Genomic DNA, 17246 nt, shown 5'->3' with positions numbered 1-17246 from the left:
TGTGAAAGAGATTTTCCATTGATACTCATGGACACTTGTGGTGTTACATCACTGAGTGGCCAGGTTGAAGATGTGATTAGTCCCCAGGCTTCTAATCTGTCTTGTGCTGCCAGTACTCTGCAATTTGGTGCAAGCCGTAGCAGGTAAAAATGCTTTTAAGGAGTGCTCTGATGTTACTACTGCTGTGCTTCAGATTAATGCAAGTAGGAATTGCTGTTGGAAAGTAATGCATCAGAGCCCTTTGTGTAAGGCCTGACGAGAAAGGCAGGTGTTGCAATGATGTGTATGTTTAAATACTGCATAAAGCTGTACTAGTATTTTATTTTGTGTGAGTAAGGGAAGTGACTAAAAATCATGAGTGTCTGTCCAGTGTAGTAAATTAGATAATTAGATTAGCTAGCTCTCCTACACATTATAGTTAACTGATTGCCTATTGTGGTGGAACACAAGGGAGAGATTCGCCTGGTCATAGTACACTATGCACCCATCTAGAACATAGAAAATTATGGAAAGGAGTAATTAAAAAAAAAAGAGCCTGGATAAGCACATGATTCTACACAAGCACGCAGTGCATTTACTTTCTTGATAGAATAAATTTTTAAAATGCTAGGTATGAAACTAACAGAGCCTTATTGAAGGAAAAATTTCTTTCTGAATATAGTGGTTTATGAAGCACAGTCTTTCTTAATTCTTTTCATGGGAAGTTTATTTTGCAGATGTGGAATGGATTTGTTCCTTACAACTTTGAATATGTGAATGATTGATTTCTGAACCGAATTGTCTATGGTTGTCTGAGTTGAATCATCTCTTACTTAAGCTGCCTTCTGTCAAATTATTAATTTTTAAAACCTCCAGAACAGTTAAATCCAACGTCATTGCTTTTTTTGTTTTCTTCTTTTAAATCTTCACATTAAATTTCTACAGTTTTTATGGCTGTAGTTCAGAACTAAGGTGTGGTTTTATCTCTTCCATTTTTGCATTACAGTTTTAGTTTTAATGTTTGTGGTATGGATGAAACGCCGTGATAAAGAGCGTCAGGCAAAGCAGCTCTTGATTGATCCTGAAGATGATGTGAGGGACAACATTCTGAAATACGATGAAGAAGGGGGTGGAGAAGAAGATCAGGTGAGGAAAGGTTAATGGGTTTTATGTGTAGATTTACACTTCTCTCTGCACTTTGTTTTGTTTACATTGAAACACTCCAGTAGGTAGCTAATTTTTACATTAAGTACTGAAGGCAATAACTTTAAATAAAACATTGCTTTATCTTTTTCTCTTTTTTTTTTTTGCCATTACAGATATACCAATTGCTTGCCATTAGGATAAGATGTAAAAGCAGTATCTTGTCCTCTTGCAGTAAAAGCATTCTGACCAGATTCCAGCTAAGGCTGTTATATTTAAATGAAAGTTAACATTTACTGTCATTGCTGTCTGTAAACTTTCCTCGCTCCCTGTCTGGGAACTTGCACAGCAACACGAGTGCAGGGTGCCTAATATCATCTAAACCAAATACAACCCTTTCTTGGTGGTGGGTGAATGCCTTTCTAGATAAATAGTAATGTTGGCTATTGACAGATTTGCCACCACTGGGATTTCAGGCTTGGAAAGCATTTAGGTTTCAAGTAGCTGTCAGGGCACATCTGTGTTTATTCAAATGCTTTCCCAGGCAGGTGCCATGTGCATTTACTCTCATGTCACCTCTGGTTGAACCACTACTGATATGTCAGAGGGCTAGGAGTGATGTGTATATGCTAAGAATAGTGTCTTTTCCCCCCTCTCTCTCCAAGTTAGTGGATTTAGAAGCAGTGTGATTTCCTTCCTTTAGAGGACGTTTATTAAGTGTGTTATGAACATGACAAACAGCAGATTTATGCACATTATCAATGGTAGAAGTGAGTGTAGTAATTACAAAGAGAACAGTGCATATAATAGAGTCTAAGAAATTTTCCAGTTAAAAGCCTTGAAAAATTAAGTGCAATTCTTCCACACATCCCCAGTCTCAGTCATCTGGCACTTGAGTTATCTGAAAAGTGTCTCCCTTCACTGGTACAGACTTCTATAGTTTCCTTCTGCTCATTTGTTTGTTTATCTGAAATTTGTGTTCCCCTTAGTAATTTCCATGCTTCCTGCGTTTCCCCAAGTACTGTTCCTACTTCCTGGCTTTTCTGCATAATGTTCTTCTTAGGCAGCTTTCAAAGGAAACTTCAGTTTATGCAGTTTTGGAAAAATGCTTATGTTAAATAAAGTGAAAACAGCCTTTGAGTCTATGCATGTATTCCAGATATTTGTACATGGTTTCAGTACAAGAACTGCATCCTGTTCATGCATCTGTTGTTGTAGAGAAAAGTTGCAGTCTTAAAAGAAAATTAGGAAAACTCAGTCCTGTGAGAAGTAATTTTTCAGTTCACATATTCCCAGCTCCATCATCCCGAATTCTCTGGGGGATCTGTTCAGCAATTGTCATGGATCTTTGATTTTTAATTACTGTCCACACAACCCTCAGGACAGAAGTGAGTTAGGTTCACTGAGTATGCTGCATTGGGAAGCCATAGGTGATGGTAGGGTAGCTTTGGGTGGGATTGTGCTGCAGATCAGAAACATGAACCACAGTAACAGTGTACGATGAGAGCAAAACAGGAATGGTTCCGAAGTCTCTCCTCTGCCCTTGTTGTGCTGTGCTCCTCTCCAGCTGGCAGTGCTGTCTTTGTGAGAGGTGCAGTCAGGGCGGTGTGGCAGGAGGCAGTGAGCCATCCCGTGATGGGCGCGATGTAAAGCGTCCGTAACCGCAGCGAACGGGCGTGCTGCGCGCAGAGAAAGGAGAGCTGCCAGCGGGCGCACTGGCAGGAAAACAGTAAGGAATGTGGAATTAGGACCATTTCCTCTCACAGTGGACATAGAAAGCATCTAAACCTAGAGAATTTTAAGGGCTTTACAAAAGATTGAATGATTTTTAGTCACAAACCCCTTTCCTACTTTCTAAATATGAATTTTAAAGCCACTGCTGCCACTTAGTTATCTTCACTGCAGCCACTTTGTTCAGGCACGCAGGTCCCCTTTTTGATCCATTGACAATAGGCCAGTCTCTGGGGGTCTAAAACACACTTGTACATTCCAAATGTAGAATACATGTCCAGAAAAGAACAGCTTGTACAAAGTGTAACAAGCTTTTGTGACCATTTCTAGTGTAGCCAGTTTTATACCACTGGTGGCAAAGTGGGGGTAGGTTCTCCCATAGCTTCAAAGCTAGGAAGTTGTTCCTATGCAGAATGGATGAAGAGAGAGCACAAACTTCTCGTCTTTTTTTCTTGTCTACAATGGATGATGTAAATATATTCTGTCTTGCTTTTCAGGGAGATTATTTTACTTTATTTTGGTCAGACATTTTTTAAAATCTAAATTCTTCCTGTGCTTAACTAGATGGTAATAATTCTTAGATTTGTTTCTTCTTGTTTCCCTCCTGGCCCCCTCCATCTTCTGTGCCCAGAGGAAAAAGGGAGAATGATACTTCATTGGGGTTTATTTGGTTTTGCACACATTTATGTGAGATTTCCGAACTTAGAATGCAGAGCTTTTCGAATGTCCCAACAAGTTCTCTGCAAGCAGTAATATCATTTTTGCAAACCATGGCTTAGCAAAATACTGCATAAGCAAAGCTGCGTGCAGCACTGTGAGCAAAAGATGTTGGCTAGAAAGATCTTTGTGGTTTTGTCAATGTTAATGAAAGTATTAAAGTTTCAAAGTGAGTGTTCTGAAAAAGTATGGGACTAACATCAAAAATGTATTTGCAGAATGAGGCCTCACAGGGTAAAACTGCCACTGTTCTATTAAAATCAAGAAAAATTGCTTTGTGTCAATCTTGGATCCATAAGTCATCAGCAAATTACAGGAAAATGCTCTGCATCAATATTAAATTTTTTTTATGGTGCACCATACCTAAAATCCTGAGGACTGATTAAACAAGCAGCTTCAGTAGAAGGCAGTAAACAAGGTGACTCAAACACAGAGCCATCCTGCCCAGGGTGCATCTCATGTGGTGAAATAAAAGGGAATTTTAAAGCCTTGTGTGCATCTCAGTGAAAACAGTATTTTAAAAGCTTCAGACATTTTCATAAAAGGTAAAGTTACTTTTATTGATAGCCAGCAAATTACTTTTTAAAATCACATGCTTCTCTAGAAGGACAGCTTGAATATTTACCCTGTGTGGCCTGATATTTCCCAGATGTTTAGGTTATTTGAAGATGAGACTGTTAGGGCTTGAAGGTAAGTGATAGAACTTAGGTCTCTCTGTATCCTGAAACAAATTAAATTTTGGAGGTTTTTTATCTTAAAATACTTATTTATTTGAGAGGTTTAATTTATTTGTATTGAAACTATGCAAGTTGGGGTTCTTAGCTGTCATGTCAGACCCAGAAACTCCTAAAACATGTTCAGCAGGTTCCTTTCAAACTCTCTGTACATTCTGTCAGAGTGATGTCTCCTGTAAGAAATCAGATGAGTTCAAATTCCAGCAAATTCCTCTGAGTCACAGCAACTGCCAGAAACAAGTTGGAATTCCTCTTTCATTTTGTTGGTGTGTTTGTTTTTTTTTTTTTTCTCCTGTGCCAGCAATTCCAAGGAATTATGAAGTGAAATCTGTAATAAAAGAGCAGTTTAGTCCTTCGTGAAGGTCTTCTGTTAATCCCATCTGAGGCCATCTTGGCCTGCTTTGTTCTGTCTGACAGACTGAATGCTTGTCAAGAAAATTGAGGATCTTGAATGATTCATAGTTGTCTTCTACCCTGGCATGATGTACACAGGGTTGTGTGATCTCCACAGCAGCTGAGAAAAATGCTATTAATTCTGTAAGCCAAAAAAGCTTTTGATCTGTGGGTCATAACTGAAGTCAGCCTGCTCGCCTCCAAAGAGCATTGTCAACACTGGAAGTGTTTTGGACTTTTTTCACCTAGAAAAAACAGGCTGAAGAGCAGGCTCCAAAATGTTTACAGCACTCCTGTTGTTCCAGGCAGCAACTGTCTGGGTTTTCTGAACAATGAATGTACCAGCAGAATTTGGGGATAAGGGAGGAATTAGAAAAAGCAGAATTATTCCAGGTAGAAAGCTTTGGATTCCTCTCAGGATTCTGTTTACTATTTTCTACTTTCAACAGTTGAGCTACCTGACTTAGAGGAGACGGGCCATGAGAGGGTTTGAGTCAGCATCATTCTGCAGAAGTCAATGTGGCTGGTTTGGGAAGGGGAAAAGTGTTGGGGTTGGGGTTTTTTTTTGGTGTTGGTTTGTTTTGGTTTTGTTTTGTTTGTTAAACCCTGGTATTTTGTTTTGTTTTTCCTAAAATTATATCTGAATCTTAAACTCCTGTGGGTGGGGGACAGTATAGTTTTTTACATTCCGAAACAGAAAGTTCAAATTAGGAAACTGGAGCGAGTGCCTCTCTTGACTATTAATGAACCTCATGATCCGTAACTTGTAGTTGTTCAGCAAATGGGGAGCTGTGAGGTGCAAGTGGTGAATATTCTTTCCTGATATAATGTGCTCTGAACTTGTAACACCAGTCTCAGTTCCAGAGAACCCAAACCTGCTGCTGACTGAGTTTTGGAGCACTTAGCATGTGTCTGCAGTGCAGTTTGCACACACAGCACATCACAACCCATAACCATCACTAACTCATTTTTGTCACATATTTCAGGCCATTTGTGTGACTTACATCAAGGTGGTGGGTGCTTGACTGGGATGTGTGCAGCATGTGTTAGCCTGATAACTGTGATACTTTTTTTTTTATCTAATTGCTATTGTAATATGTCTCATTGCACAAGATGATTCTCTCCTTTGAGTTCATTTCTATAATGTTTTCTGAATTTTAGCAATACTTGCTCATGCAGGTAGTCCTGCTGAAGCAAGTTGTCTGAGCAAGTGGGTGGTATGCTTTTAAAGTATTGCAGATGAGCTGTTTTGAACATGTAGGGTAATCTAGCCCTCAGATCTTTTCAGCACTAGAATTTCAATGCAGTGATTTTACTATTATTCTAAGTCGTTTACTGCTGAGGAGTCTTCATTGTCCTTCCTACATCAGTTTTTTTTACCTTAATCAATAGCTTGCTTTTTGTCATATTTTTTACATATTTACATAGAGAAAATCGTAGCATTTAACGCTGTTAGTCGCATTAAAAATAAAAGATGAATGGTTTATTGTATGTGTGCAGGATCTAAATTCTGAACAGAAATTGCTCTTTTATAAAAGGGTAGCTGTGTCCCAGCATTTATGTGTCATAGATAAAAGCAAAAGTAGGTAGTCCATCTGAATTTTTGTGTCTGGGTTTTGGGGTTCCTTTTCATATTGTCATAACTTTCTGTATGCCCGCAATTTGAGATAACATTAGTCTTCTGTGCTGGATCTTTTTACTTTGTAAACATGATAATGGTCCATACCTACTCCATGAACTTTATATATCCATGTGATTAGATTTTCTTTTTCACCACCCTGAGTGTTAATGAGATAATATACTCTCAGTTTTTAACCTTCATTTTGCATTGCATTAAGAATAGAACATGTTTTATGTTCTGAAATTTCAAACATAATGAATGAAATAAAGGTTGCTATCATATTCCCAATGAATATACAATGCTATAATTAAAAGGTAGTTATTTCAGGGATTGTGTTTGCTTACTAAGACATTAGCTTCACTTTTTTGAATAAGTGACTCATACAGTGCTCCTGTGGAGGAATTACTGTCATTCCTTGGTGAATCTTTATCTCGTGATGTGAAAAGTAGTATTTTCATAATTCCATTACAAAATTGTTTTGTTTTATTTTATCATATCTAGAACCTCTGCCTGTTACTGCATTGTATCTGCAGCTGGAGCTTCACTTTCACCTTTCTTATTATGAAAAAGATAAGCCAGCTTCTTTGTTATCTTAAAAATTATTAACTTGTAGTACTCCAGATGCATCTATAATAAAAACAAATGGGAAAAGCAGTATGGCAGAAAGTAATCTAAAAGCAAGTGACAAAGAGCAACTGTTGGTGTAGGCATTTTAACTATCCTCCCGCCTGCAGCCTACATCTAGTCAGTTCTCTATCTTTGCTTTTTTTGAAGTCTCATAGTTTCAGGAAATGTAAGATTTAGGGGAGGTTGTAGTATTTTGCAGAACTCAAGCAATATTTTATGTGAAAATTTCTGATAGCCTTTTAGGATAATGTTTGCTGGGTTTGGGGGTAGAATATATAGCAGGATTGGTTTTCATTTTTTTTTTTTTTCCTTTTTCTTCTTTTTTTTCAGTGGGAACATGCAGGAGTAAAATATTTCTTTCCTTACTTCCCCATCTCATTTTTCTATTGGAGTAGACAGTAATTGCCTTTGGGACAAAAAGGCAAAGCAGAACATGGGTTTTATCCATAGGTACTTCAGAGTCATTATTAGTTCTGTTCTCTTCAGAAAATAAAAAAGCTGGGTTTATACTAAGGCTCAATCCTCTAAAAGGGGCGGGTAAAATTCAAATTTCTGCTACTCTTGCTTTATATGCACCTAAACCACTGCAGCTGATTGTGTTCAGAGAAAGACACTTACAGATCTTACCATCAAATTAAGTCAAAGTGATCTTTGACAGTTAAGTTGATTATTTCTTGTATGGGGATAGAGCTGAACTTCCATATTTCTTTGCAAAGGGTGCATCCCTTGAAAATGAGAAACAGGTATAGTGGTTTTATTACATTATTCATGTGTCCAGTCCTGTGTTGGTGGCTAGGCAAAGCTTTCCTTCTGCAGAAGGTGAAAACCCAAGTCACCCCTAGAAGTGTATCACACACAGTCTCATGACCAGCCAGGAAATAAACCAAGAGCTCTGAGACAGCAGAGAAGCCAGAGTCATAAATCATTAATGAATGTCAGTCACATTCCAGGCACTAGGCTGTGGTAGTGGAAAGCTCAATTCAGATGTAACGTATTAAAATATTTTCTGCGTGTTCCTTTCTCAAAAAAAGTCTGTCCTGTCTCTGCATAGCATTTTATAGTTTTAGTTCATTGTCGTTTTGTTCTGTTGTTTGCAGTTCTGCATCATAACATTCCAGGATACATTCATACAAGGCAGTTACCAGTTACTCTAAACATTTTTTACTTTGTTGGGGTTTTTTCCAAGAACTTAAGTAAATCTCCTAATTTAGAACAACTAGTGAGGATGACAAAAATAAAAGATGTTTAAAACATCTCCTGCTGTAACCAGACACTGCTCTATGAGTGATTATTACTCAGGTGCTTTTCAGTGAATAGCTGCCTTGCCCAAGAGGAAGTTGTTTAAGGAGGAGATTTTTGAAGGCTGCGTTGTCCTGTTCTTTCAGTGGTTACTGGGGAATGTAAAATGGCCTTTTCTTCTGTTCTGGATGTTTCTTCTATTCAAGCGGAGGTACTTGAACTGTGCTTTGGCATACTGTGTGGATGTTCTTAAAGAAGTGCTTTGAGGGGTTTTAGAGCCTTCTGCATACATTTCTGGTAATTCATAGGGCTTGGTTACCTGATTTTGACATTTAGCATTTTTCACTGCGATTGCATGTTTCAGGAATATAAGGTTTGAACTAGTAATGGTTGAGGTCTTTTCTTAAAGCTTGTTAGAACTAAGTGAAGAGCTAATAATTTCAATATTGCAGTCAATTTAGAGGGGAGAGAGGGTTAATGGGGTTTGGGGGGGAGAGGTGGGCGGTGAGATGGATTGATTTCACAAGATGCAACTTCTGATAAAATGTCCTTCTAGCACTTTAAAGTTGCCATCTCTTTAACCACCAGTTATCGAAAAGGCAACCAAAGTTTCTCCAGTAATAACAGATCCCTTCATAAACAAGCAGAAAAACAAAAAATCATTCATCTTGCTTCACTTACATCCCTGTTGTAGAATGTGAGGTTTCTGTTTCCCTGTTGACTGTAGATTTGGACTATCAGACTAGTTCTGGTTTCCAAAGGCCTGAGTTTTTCTAGATGCAAAATGGGAGCAAACTTGCATATGTTAGCAGTATTACAATTGAGAAAAACGAAGTAGATTCTCTCTTTCATCAACAAATTTAAGTTTGCCCAGAAGTTTGACAAGGAGAAAACTTGAATGAAACATCTGTTTGAGTCTACTCAAATCCAAACTGAAGGAAGGGATTTTTTTCTAGAATTGCTGGAGTTAGGGCTAAACAGCCCTAACTAAATAAATACTCTGACAAAAATTGGCAGCCATATGAATTAGATACTCACAACTTTCACTGAAGTACATTTCCAATGGAGGGCCAAGACTTTCTCCCCAATGAACTGCCAATAATCCATAAGCAGATTTTAACTATAAATAGGTTATATGGGAAAAGACTGGAGCAAAACCAAATCACTGTAGAATTGTGGTCCTGAAATTAAGAGTTAAAATGATGACCCAGAATACTGATCAAAGCTGTCTGTCCCAGCCTATCCCACCATGTTTTGTTCTCTCTTTGATGTGCCAGTTTTCCATTTAGCCGTCACTTCTGCAGTTAACTATCTTAACAAACTCTGTTTGAGGCTAACCTTTAAGTCCATTCAGGAGCTTTAGGTAGTGTGTGAAAAGCTTTCCTGTCTGTGAAAGCAGCACTGAGTGAAGAGATGGGACCTCAGCACCTCTAAACAGCTTATGACCTGGCATTTTAAAGCATTTTTTCATCTTTTGTGTTGCAATAATTGAGTAGAGTTACTTTAGACAGAATGTTGAAGCAGCTGGGGTGGTTGTGTGGTGCCTGGCACTCAGTGGGTTTGGGGAGGTGGTGGATGGGCTGGCCATTCCCCACTGGTGTGCAGCTAGTACTGGTTTTAATGATAGGAGGGTTTGAGAGTCCAAGGTAGTATATGCAGTGGATCTTCTTTTCACATCCAGACACTATTAGACCTGCAAGATGAATTTTCTCTGATAGAAGGCTAAATGACAGTGTCGTAAATTACCCTAGAAAAGAAAACCAAAGTGGGATTCCACATAAGGACACGTTCTGCACTGCTGCTACCTCACAGATGGCTATCTTTGCTGACTTTCTAGCTATTAGAGTCTGCATATGTCTCAAACTACTAAATACATACAAAAGGATGCCTTAGATGTGGACATAATAGACTGACAAGCTTGATTTATATTTCTGTATTAGCACTAACCAGTAAAAGAATTGTATGTGTGTGGGTGAGGAAAAAAATTATAGAGTTGAAATGAATAGAGATGCTCTTCTGGTTTTAATACATTGTTATTTAACCATACCAGTTTGAATTCCTCCACAATGAAATGCTTAGATTTAAAAAAAATAGATATATTTTTCATTTCTCCCTGTTGATGTTTCTCACCTTTATATTTTGGGTGGGTATGAAAAGCACTCGTGTTACATATTTATAAATTCTAAAAAGTACATTCTTCTCTGTTTGATAGGATTTTCTGATAGCATGTCTCTAAACTATTTTGATTTATTTTACGTAATAAAAAGGGAAAGGATAAAAAGTTCTGTTTACTTTTCTCTGATTCATACTGCTTCTTGGAGATCACTTATTATTCCATTTGGTACATGAAGTACCGAAGGGTAGGAGTTAAAGCTCTGCCCCAAGGAAGTTGTAATCTAATTAAAGCATATGAAACTGCATTCTCAGATCTCAGTGGAGCTGTTCCACCTTTTTTGACTATATATTTGTGTGCAGTCATCTGAGAACCCAAGTAACAAATCAGAAGGTGTAGTGGATTTGATAATCAGTTGCAGTTCTCCCCAAAAACTACCATCACTGCTGTCAAAAAGAATTCTTCTCCTGTTGAAAAGTCTGGGTTTGGGTCACAGGAGGTCACAGTCTCAGAAAGGATCTACATCCTGTGAGATAACAGCAGCAGTAAAAGCTTGCACTCCTTCCCTTAGGAGCCAGTAAGGATCTAATGAAAAATCGTCTGAGCAGACAACTTCCAGCAAGTTGAGATTATAAATAAGATTCTTCCCAGAACAGCATTGTTCAGAAATTGATATTTTTGATGGGTAGAGTAGCCTATTTAGGATGTTCATAACTGCTTGGATTATTTGTGGGGCAGGGTATCTGGCATACAGCAGAGTTGGCATGAGCCCCCATCTGCTGGTAGTTCTTGAATGGCTTTCGTTTAAGCCTTGAAGTCCAGTTCTTTGTTGTGTATTCTCACCAATGCCCTGTGTGAAGGCATCAGAGAACATGACTTTCTTCTAGACATGGCAGCAGTGAGGAGAATGATAATGATGAAATGCATCTCACTGTGCAGAGAGAATTCAGGAATATCTATGTTGAATGCATAAACATTGATCTAATTAAATTTTTCACATACATACATACTGCTTATTGGAATTCATACTGCTGTGCTAACTTCATCAGTCTGCCAGAGTTTGAAACTGCAGCATCAAGTACTTAATGAACAGATTCATGAGTAATCTCTAGAAAGTGCTTAGAATTAAGGCCAAATCTGAGGAGCTTTGTACTTCTTATGACATTTTTCACCCTTTGGCTTTCATATTATGGGAGCCACATAAAATCAGCAAGGAGTCTTAAATTCTTTCTTTGAAGGTATTAGAAAATACTGCAGAACACTGTGCTTGCTTTTTTCTCAGAATGTATGGCATTTATTTTCTTAGAAAAATAAGAATTGGATTTGGCATCTTTGCTCTGTGCTGTAAATCATCATTACTAGCTAAAGTGTTTAGTCCCTTAATAGTACTACTCAAATCCCTGCTTCTCAAGGGAAAACTTATGAGAAGCTCTACAAATCTGATGGAATAGAATCAAACCAGGAGATTCAGGGAGTATAAATCAAATAACATCCTGTTGGTATGCAAATAGCACTGTTATTGACTTATCCTCAGTAAGCATTACAATCCTGGACTTCTGGTGAAATGATACTTTGCATTTTCCTTTTTTTCCCTTCTCATGTTTCCCCTTGACAGATATTGTTTGAAATTCTGCTAACGTACTGTGTCTGTTTCATATTTTGCAGGATTATGACTTGAGCCAGCTCCAGCAGCCTGACACTCTGGAACCAGATGCCATCAAACCTGTTGGAATCAGACGTCTTGATGAAAGGCCAATCCATGCAGAACCTCAGTATCCAGTCAGATCAGCTGCTCCTCATCCTGGGGACATTGGGGACTTCATTAATGAGGTAAAGAAGCGAAGAAAGGTTTCCTCCTACGATCTGATAAGCTTTTATATTTTGTTTATTCTACTCCGCATGAGTAGCTGTTATGTTAGAACATAATAACTTTTTAAAACTTCCTCAGACAATTAAAATTGTCTCACTAGACAGAAGTAAATACAGTCTTCTAAAGTACAGACAAATTTAATTAACTCATTCAAACAGAAAAGGAAGATATATCAATTAACTTCGGTGCATCCGTATTAATTACATTCATAGTATGTTATCAGCAGCAACCACAATATCTCCAAGCAGGATTATGCAATGGGTTGCAAGTAATAAACAGAATAACAAAATTGTATGTAGCCTAAACTCATTTATTAATTCACAGTAATTTAATAATGGAAGAAGTTCATTTTCATTCTCCTCATACATTACCCTTTGAATGCAGATAATAGTGGAAATTCAGTACCTTCAATAACACCAAAAGAATTCCATGAAATACGATTAGTGAGCAGGGCAGCTAAATTAAATGTTATGTAAGTGCATTTAATACTTGTCTTGTCATAGAGCTTTCAAAGATTTTGCATTATCTTTGATTCTTCAATCTAATAAATGTAATTGAGATTCAGACTATACCAGAGTACTGATAGCTCTGAAAGAAATTATCCTCATTATTTCTGTCACTGGTCAGCCTTAAATCATTGGTGTTGTGGTACTTATGATAGAATGTGTTTCTTGTGTTTTCCGGTTATAGGAAAAAAAAAAAAAGCTAACCCAGGATTTACTTCTATTTTTACTTTATTCTGTACTGAATTGTAGTAGTTAATTATTTCTCATATCTTCCTTGTCAGCTGGAGCTGGACACATATTGCAGAGTATTGCAGAACAGTTTCTGCAAACGTGTTTATTCTTGTTTGCCTTGAAGAAAAGTCATGCTAATATACTAAAGTCTTTTGTGTTAGAAAGCTGCAGAAAATTGAATTTGCCCCTTTTAAGGTATACAGTGATACAATTGTCAAAAAACTTAGAGGGGAGTTGACCAGCAGGAAATGTACAAATATTCTTGTAAGACATTTTATTTTAAGAGACTCCGGTTTTTGCTTGCCTTACACTTCTAAATATTGCAGTTATAATTGGCTTCTGGAAAATAGTGAGACAATAAAAGACCCGCATTGTTGGCCAAGGCAGTGTACAAACAAGAACTTCTTGTGCTTCCAAACAATCAGAATTCCCATCCCGTTCTCACGCAGCTGTGGCCAGACAGTGCCCACCTGGCAGGCAGTAGTGAAGAACTCTGTTTTGTGTTGTTCTCAAAGCAGCCAGGAGGCTCTGTTATGGAGCAGAGGCAGATTCTGCTGGAGGGCCAGAACGGGGCCAGAGGTTGTCCAGCCTCCTAAGACTTTTTAATGACTTAACAAGCTGTTCTTGCAATATTATTTTTCAGTAGGTTATCAGTCTTGCAGATGATAGCATCAGTGTGCACACATGGGGCAGAAGAAACAGTACGTGCTGTCTTTATTTAACCCCATACGTTTATATGCACTACAGACGAGCATGGAGTCATTTTCTTCCTGCTGTCTACTGTACTATATCAGTATCTCCCTTTATGCTTCCCCCCCCTTGCCATCCACCAAAAAAGAAAGCTTCTCCTAGCTATTCATACACAGTGAAATAATGTCATTTATTAAGAAAATATGTGCAAATATATATGAAGTTAAAGAAAACACTGCAATTTTCTTGTCTGCAAGTTAGCTCAGAATTAATTATATCCTCTGATTGAAAGGAACTGTGTGAGGTAGTTTCTGTGTTTTAAGGATTATATATTTAGCTTGTCTTCTTCATAAGGGTTTTTTTTCCTGAGGATTTTACAGAAATTGTTTTACCGTGGGGCATTCCATCTAACCCTCTCTCTAGCAGACAATAGCCACCCAAAGATTGTCTATGCTCTGTTTTCCCAGAAGACTGAGCAGAATAGGCATTTTATTTCCCTAAAATAGTGTCAGCTTAATTTGTGTTTTCTGTAAAAAATTTCCCATGACAGATGTGATTCTAAATTGTCTGCTGGATGTGGGAGAAAATGGGCCTGGCTTTCATAGGAATATTCCTATGGAGATTTTTACAGTTAAATTTCAAAATTATCAGTGTCTAGAGTATAAATTTTCAGGCTGCACAGGTTTTCAGGCTCTCCAGAAAATTGCACCTGCAGTCCTGGTATGATTAAACTCAAGAAACTTGGTAAGTTTCTCTCAGTTTTACTTGAGGTAAATTGAAAAAATATCTTGAGTAAAGCCTGTACCAGACATTTCTTAAGGCAGTTCCTACAGAAGATAAGCTGAGCTGTGGAAACAACATAGCAAGATAAGAAAGAGCAAAGTTCATATCTCTCTGCATCCAACTTCAATATTATTAGACGTAATTCTTCCCTTGGGCATCTCTAACCCAAACCACCCACCAAACTAGCCCAGTCCCTGGCTGAGCAGGGAGAGGCTGCTTTTGAACTGTCAGCCCTTCAGTAGCAAAGTCTGCATTAGGCCCTTGGCTTGAAAAGATGCAACACTTTCGGAGATCAGTCCAATATTTTGGAGGACTTGACCCTGTTCTAGGAGATGTGGGTCAGTATGGGCTTTTGGGATGCTGGTCCACATGTGGAAATTAATTTAGTGTGTTGAATGCTCACCAGCACCTCAGACACACTGTTCAGATTAGCTTCTGAATTACTTTAGCTGTTGACAAAAAATTGATTTCATATACTGTAGGGTTTAGCTCCCATTTCCAAGCAAGCCATGGGAGTTTTCTTATTTTCCTTACAGAGTCATAGAAACAAAAAGCAAAAAAAAATCCAGTGGGTCATTTAGGTTTTTTCCCTTTTAGCAGTACTCTGTTTCTTCTGGTATATTATTTTCTACCTGTCATTCCTTGTATTAAACCTACTTAACTCAATGAGACATACATAAGTAAGAGTATTTTGTAGTGTTCTGGTGACTTCTCAGTTGAAAAACAAGTTAGAATTACAATAAAAAGTCATGCATTTTTATAACACAAAGTTCAGATAACACATACAAAGCTATGAACTGTTTAAAACAGGAAGGTTCCAGAGGTGTCTGATAGTCAAAATAGGTTTGCAGTCATAAGCTAAATGACCTCAGGGACTTTCTTGTTTTGTCTGTTTCAATGGATAGATGAATCTGTAATTTAAGAGGGGAAGGGAAAAACCTCCTTTTCTTCCAGTCCAGTGTACAAACAAGTCAGTGAAATAAGTCATGTGTTATTAAGAATCCTCTGTAGACTCTGTTTTCCATTTTGAGCCTTTCAAAGCCTAACCTGCAGAGTGTGGAGTATAATTAACACTTAGAATAGTCAAGATTTGCAGGACAGTATAAATTATACCTGTTTGAAGTAGTTTTGTTAATCCTGTTTTCAAGACCCACCTCTATAGTCCCTAGAAATCTCAAGAAAGTTATATTGTGGTGGAGAATTTGTGGCTGAGAATATATTTATAATCAATAGAGGACATTGCCTGAGGTAAACTAAATTTAAATTGCAAACTAAAGGTCTCATCCCATGGAGACATGGAGGACCCTCAATTCATTCTTAGTAAATGGTTATTGATACAGTGCACCTCCATGCAAAATGGACTCCCTCGATGGTTCCAGATATAAACCAATTTGTTTTTTGTATTTCCCTGAAGATCTCAGTTCTTCCTTTCCTTCTCATCAAAAGCCTGCTGAATCTGATTAGGTAGTAGGATTAATGAAAATAGAAGCATTAGATTTTGTAATGTTCCGTGTTAGTTCAAGATTTGAGAGGGTTGCTTTCCTTTAACTTGAGTGAAATGGAGAATGCCTGCCTGCATTAAGGCACGTTTACTGTTGTTCCTCAGCCAAGGCACTGTAATTTCTCCAGTTCTGCCCCTTATCACCTCCCTAGTGAAAGCTCTACGATGTATATAAAAGAGGAAAAGGAAATAAGTGAGCCTGTCCAAGGTCTCAAGCTGGCCTCTCTGTTGCTGTGGCTCTGCTGTGACTGCTTGTTGTGCACTGGTGGCGTAGCACACGTAAAGAAATGTGACAATTCACTGTCCCAGCAGGTTCCTCTGCTCCTGAGGATGTGCCCCAGAAATTCTATTGTTGAATGAGCTTCTCACTCTAATGAAAACTTCGCATTTTCAGATCAGGAAACTGTAAACCAAGTAACTATAACAGCTCTGTTGCTCTGAGGCTCTTGAACACATCTGGTAAAAACTGATACCTCTTTTCAGAAGTGATTGACAATGAAGGCCTTGGCAACAAAATCAGTAGTAGCCACTCCTGGCTGCCATTTGTCATCTTTTTGGTTGTGCAAATGCAGCAGGCTGTGTATCCATAACACCTCTACCCACTGAGAGGGACAGCATAATAAAAGAAAAAAGGTGGCAGTGCTGAAACCAAAGGGAGCTTCCGAGCTGATGGTACTGCCAGGGCTGTTTGGCATGCTGTAGAACCCAACAGCAAAGAGCAGCATTACACTGGGTATGCTCAAAGAATCAGCTCAGCAGAGGGAAAGAGAAAACATTGTAGTACTTCTCTCTCATTTTAGTATGTAACTTGTGACACAAATATAGCAGAAATCTTGTCATTTGAAGAGTTAGACACTAAGTTCAGTCATTACGCTGTGAACCAGGAGATAGGTGAAAATGTCAGTGTAACTTGTGCTGTGCAGTTGAATCAATACTTCCAAAACATGACCCGTAGCTACGTTCTCTGAATGAAATGGATTACACTGCCAGCACAACCTTTGAGAAAGTGAATTTGTTAGTGAGATCCTATCTTGTAAGTCAGTAACTCAAAACCAGTTTCCTTTTCTGAAATGCTATCATGATAGCAGCAGCAAATTGAAAAAAAAAAATTACAACTTCCCCTTTGGAAAAACAGATGGAAAGAGGCTGCCTTCTGCCTTGTCATGGATGACTGATATGTATCAGAACTTTTGCAGTGCTGTAGGAAAATGTTTTGTTCGCTGATTTTTTAAAATAAATTGGTATCCCATGGTTGGCTGCCTATTAGTAGGCAGAACTACTACAGGGAAATAACATTTTGTCTCCAAACCAACTTTCTAAATGACTTTCACACATGGATAGCTGGCATTCGTACCTCAGCACTCCTTA

At 38.2% G+C, this 17246-nt stretch overlaps 1 protein-coding gene across 1 annotated transcript in view; it reads left to right on the top strand.

Moving 5' to 3' along the window:
- The window catches only part of CDH2 (cadherin 2), a 115975-nt gene that overhangs the window by 95286 nt on the left and 3443 nt on the right, over positions 1-17246 (top strand). Inside the window, exons 14-15 of the mRNA XM_058043124.1 lie at positions 986-1125; positions 11963-12127. Coding sequence (XP_057899107.1) covers positions 986-1125; positions 11963-12127 — 305 coding nt within the window. The remainder of the gene's footprint in view (positions 1-985; positions 1126-11962; positions 12128-17246) is intronic.

Source organism: Melospiza georgiana, chromosome 1 (genome assembly GCF_028018845.1).
Source record: "Melospiza georgiana isolate bMelGeo1 chromosome 1, bMelGeo1.pri, whole genome shotgun sequence".
In the NCBI taxonomy this organism is placed as follows: domain Eukaryota; kingdom Metazoa; phylum Chordata; class Aves; order Passeriformes; family Passerellidae; genus Melospiza; species Melospiza georgiana.
This window is presented reverse-complemented; position numbering and strand designations above follow the sequence as displayed.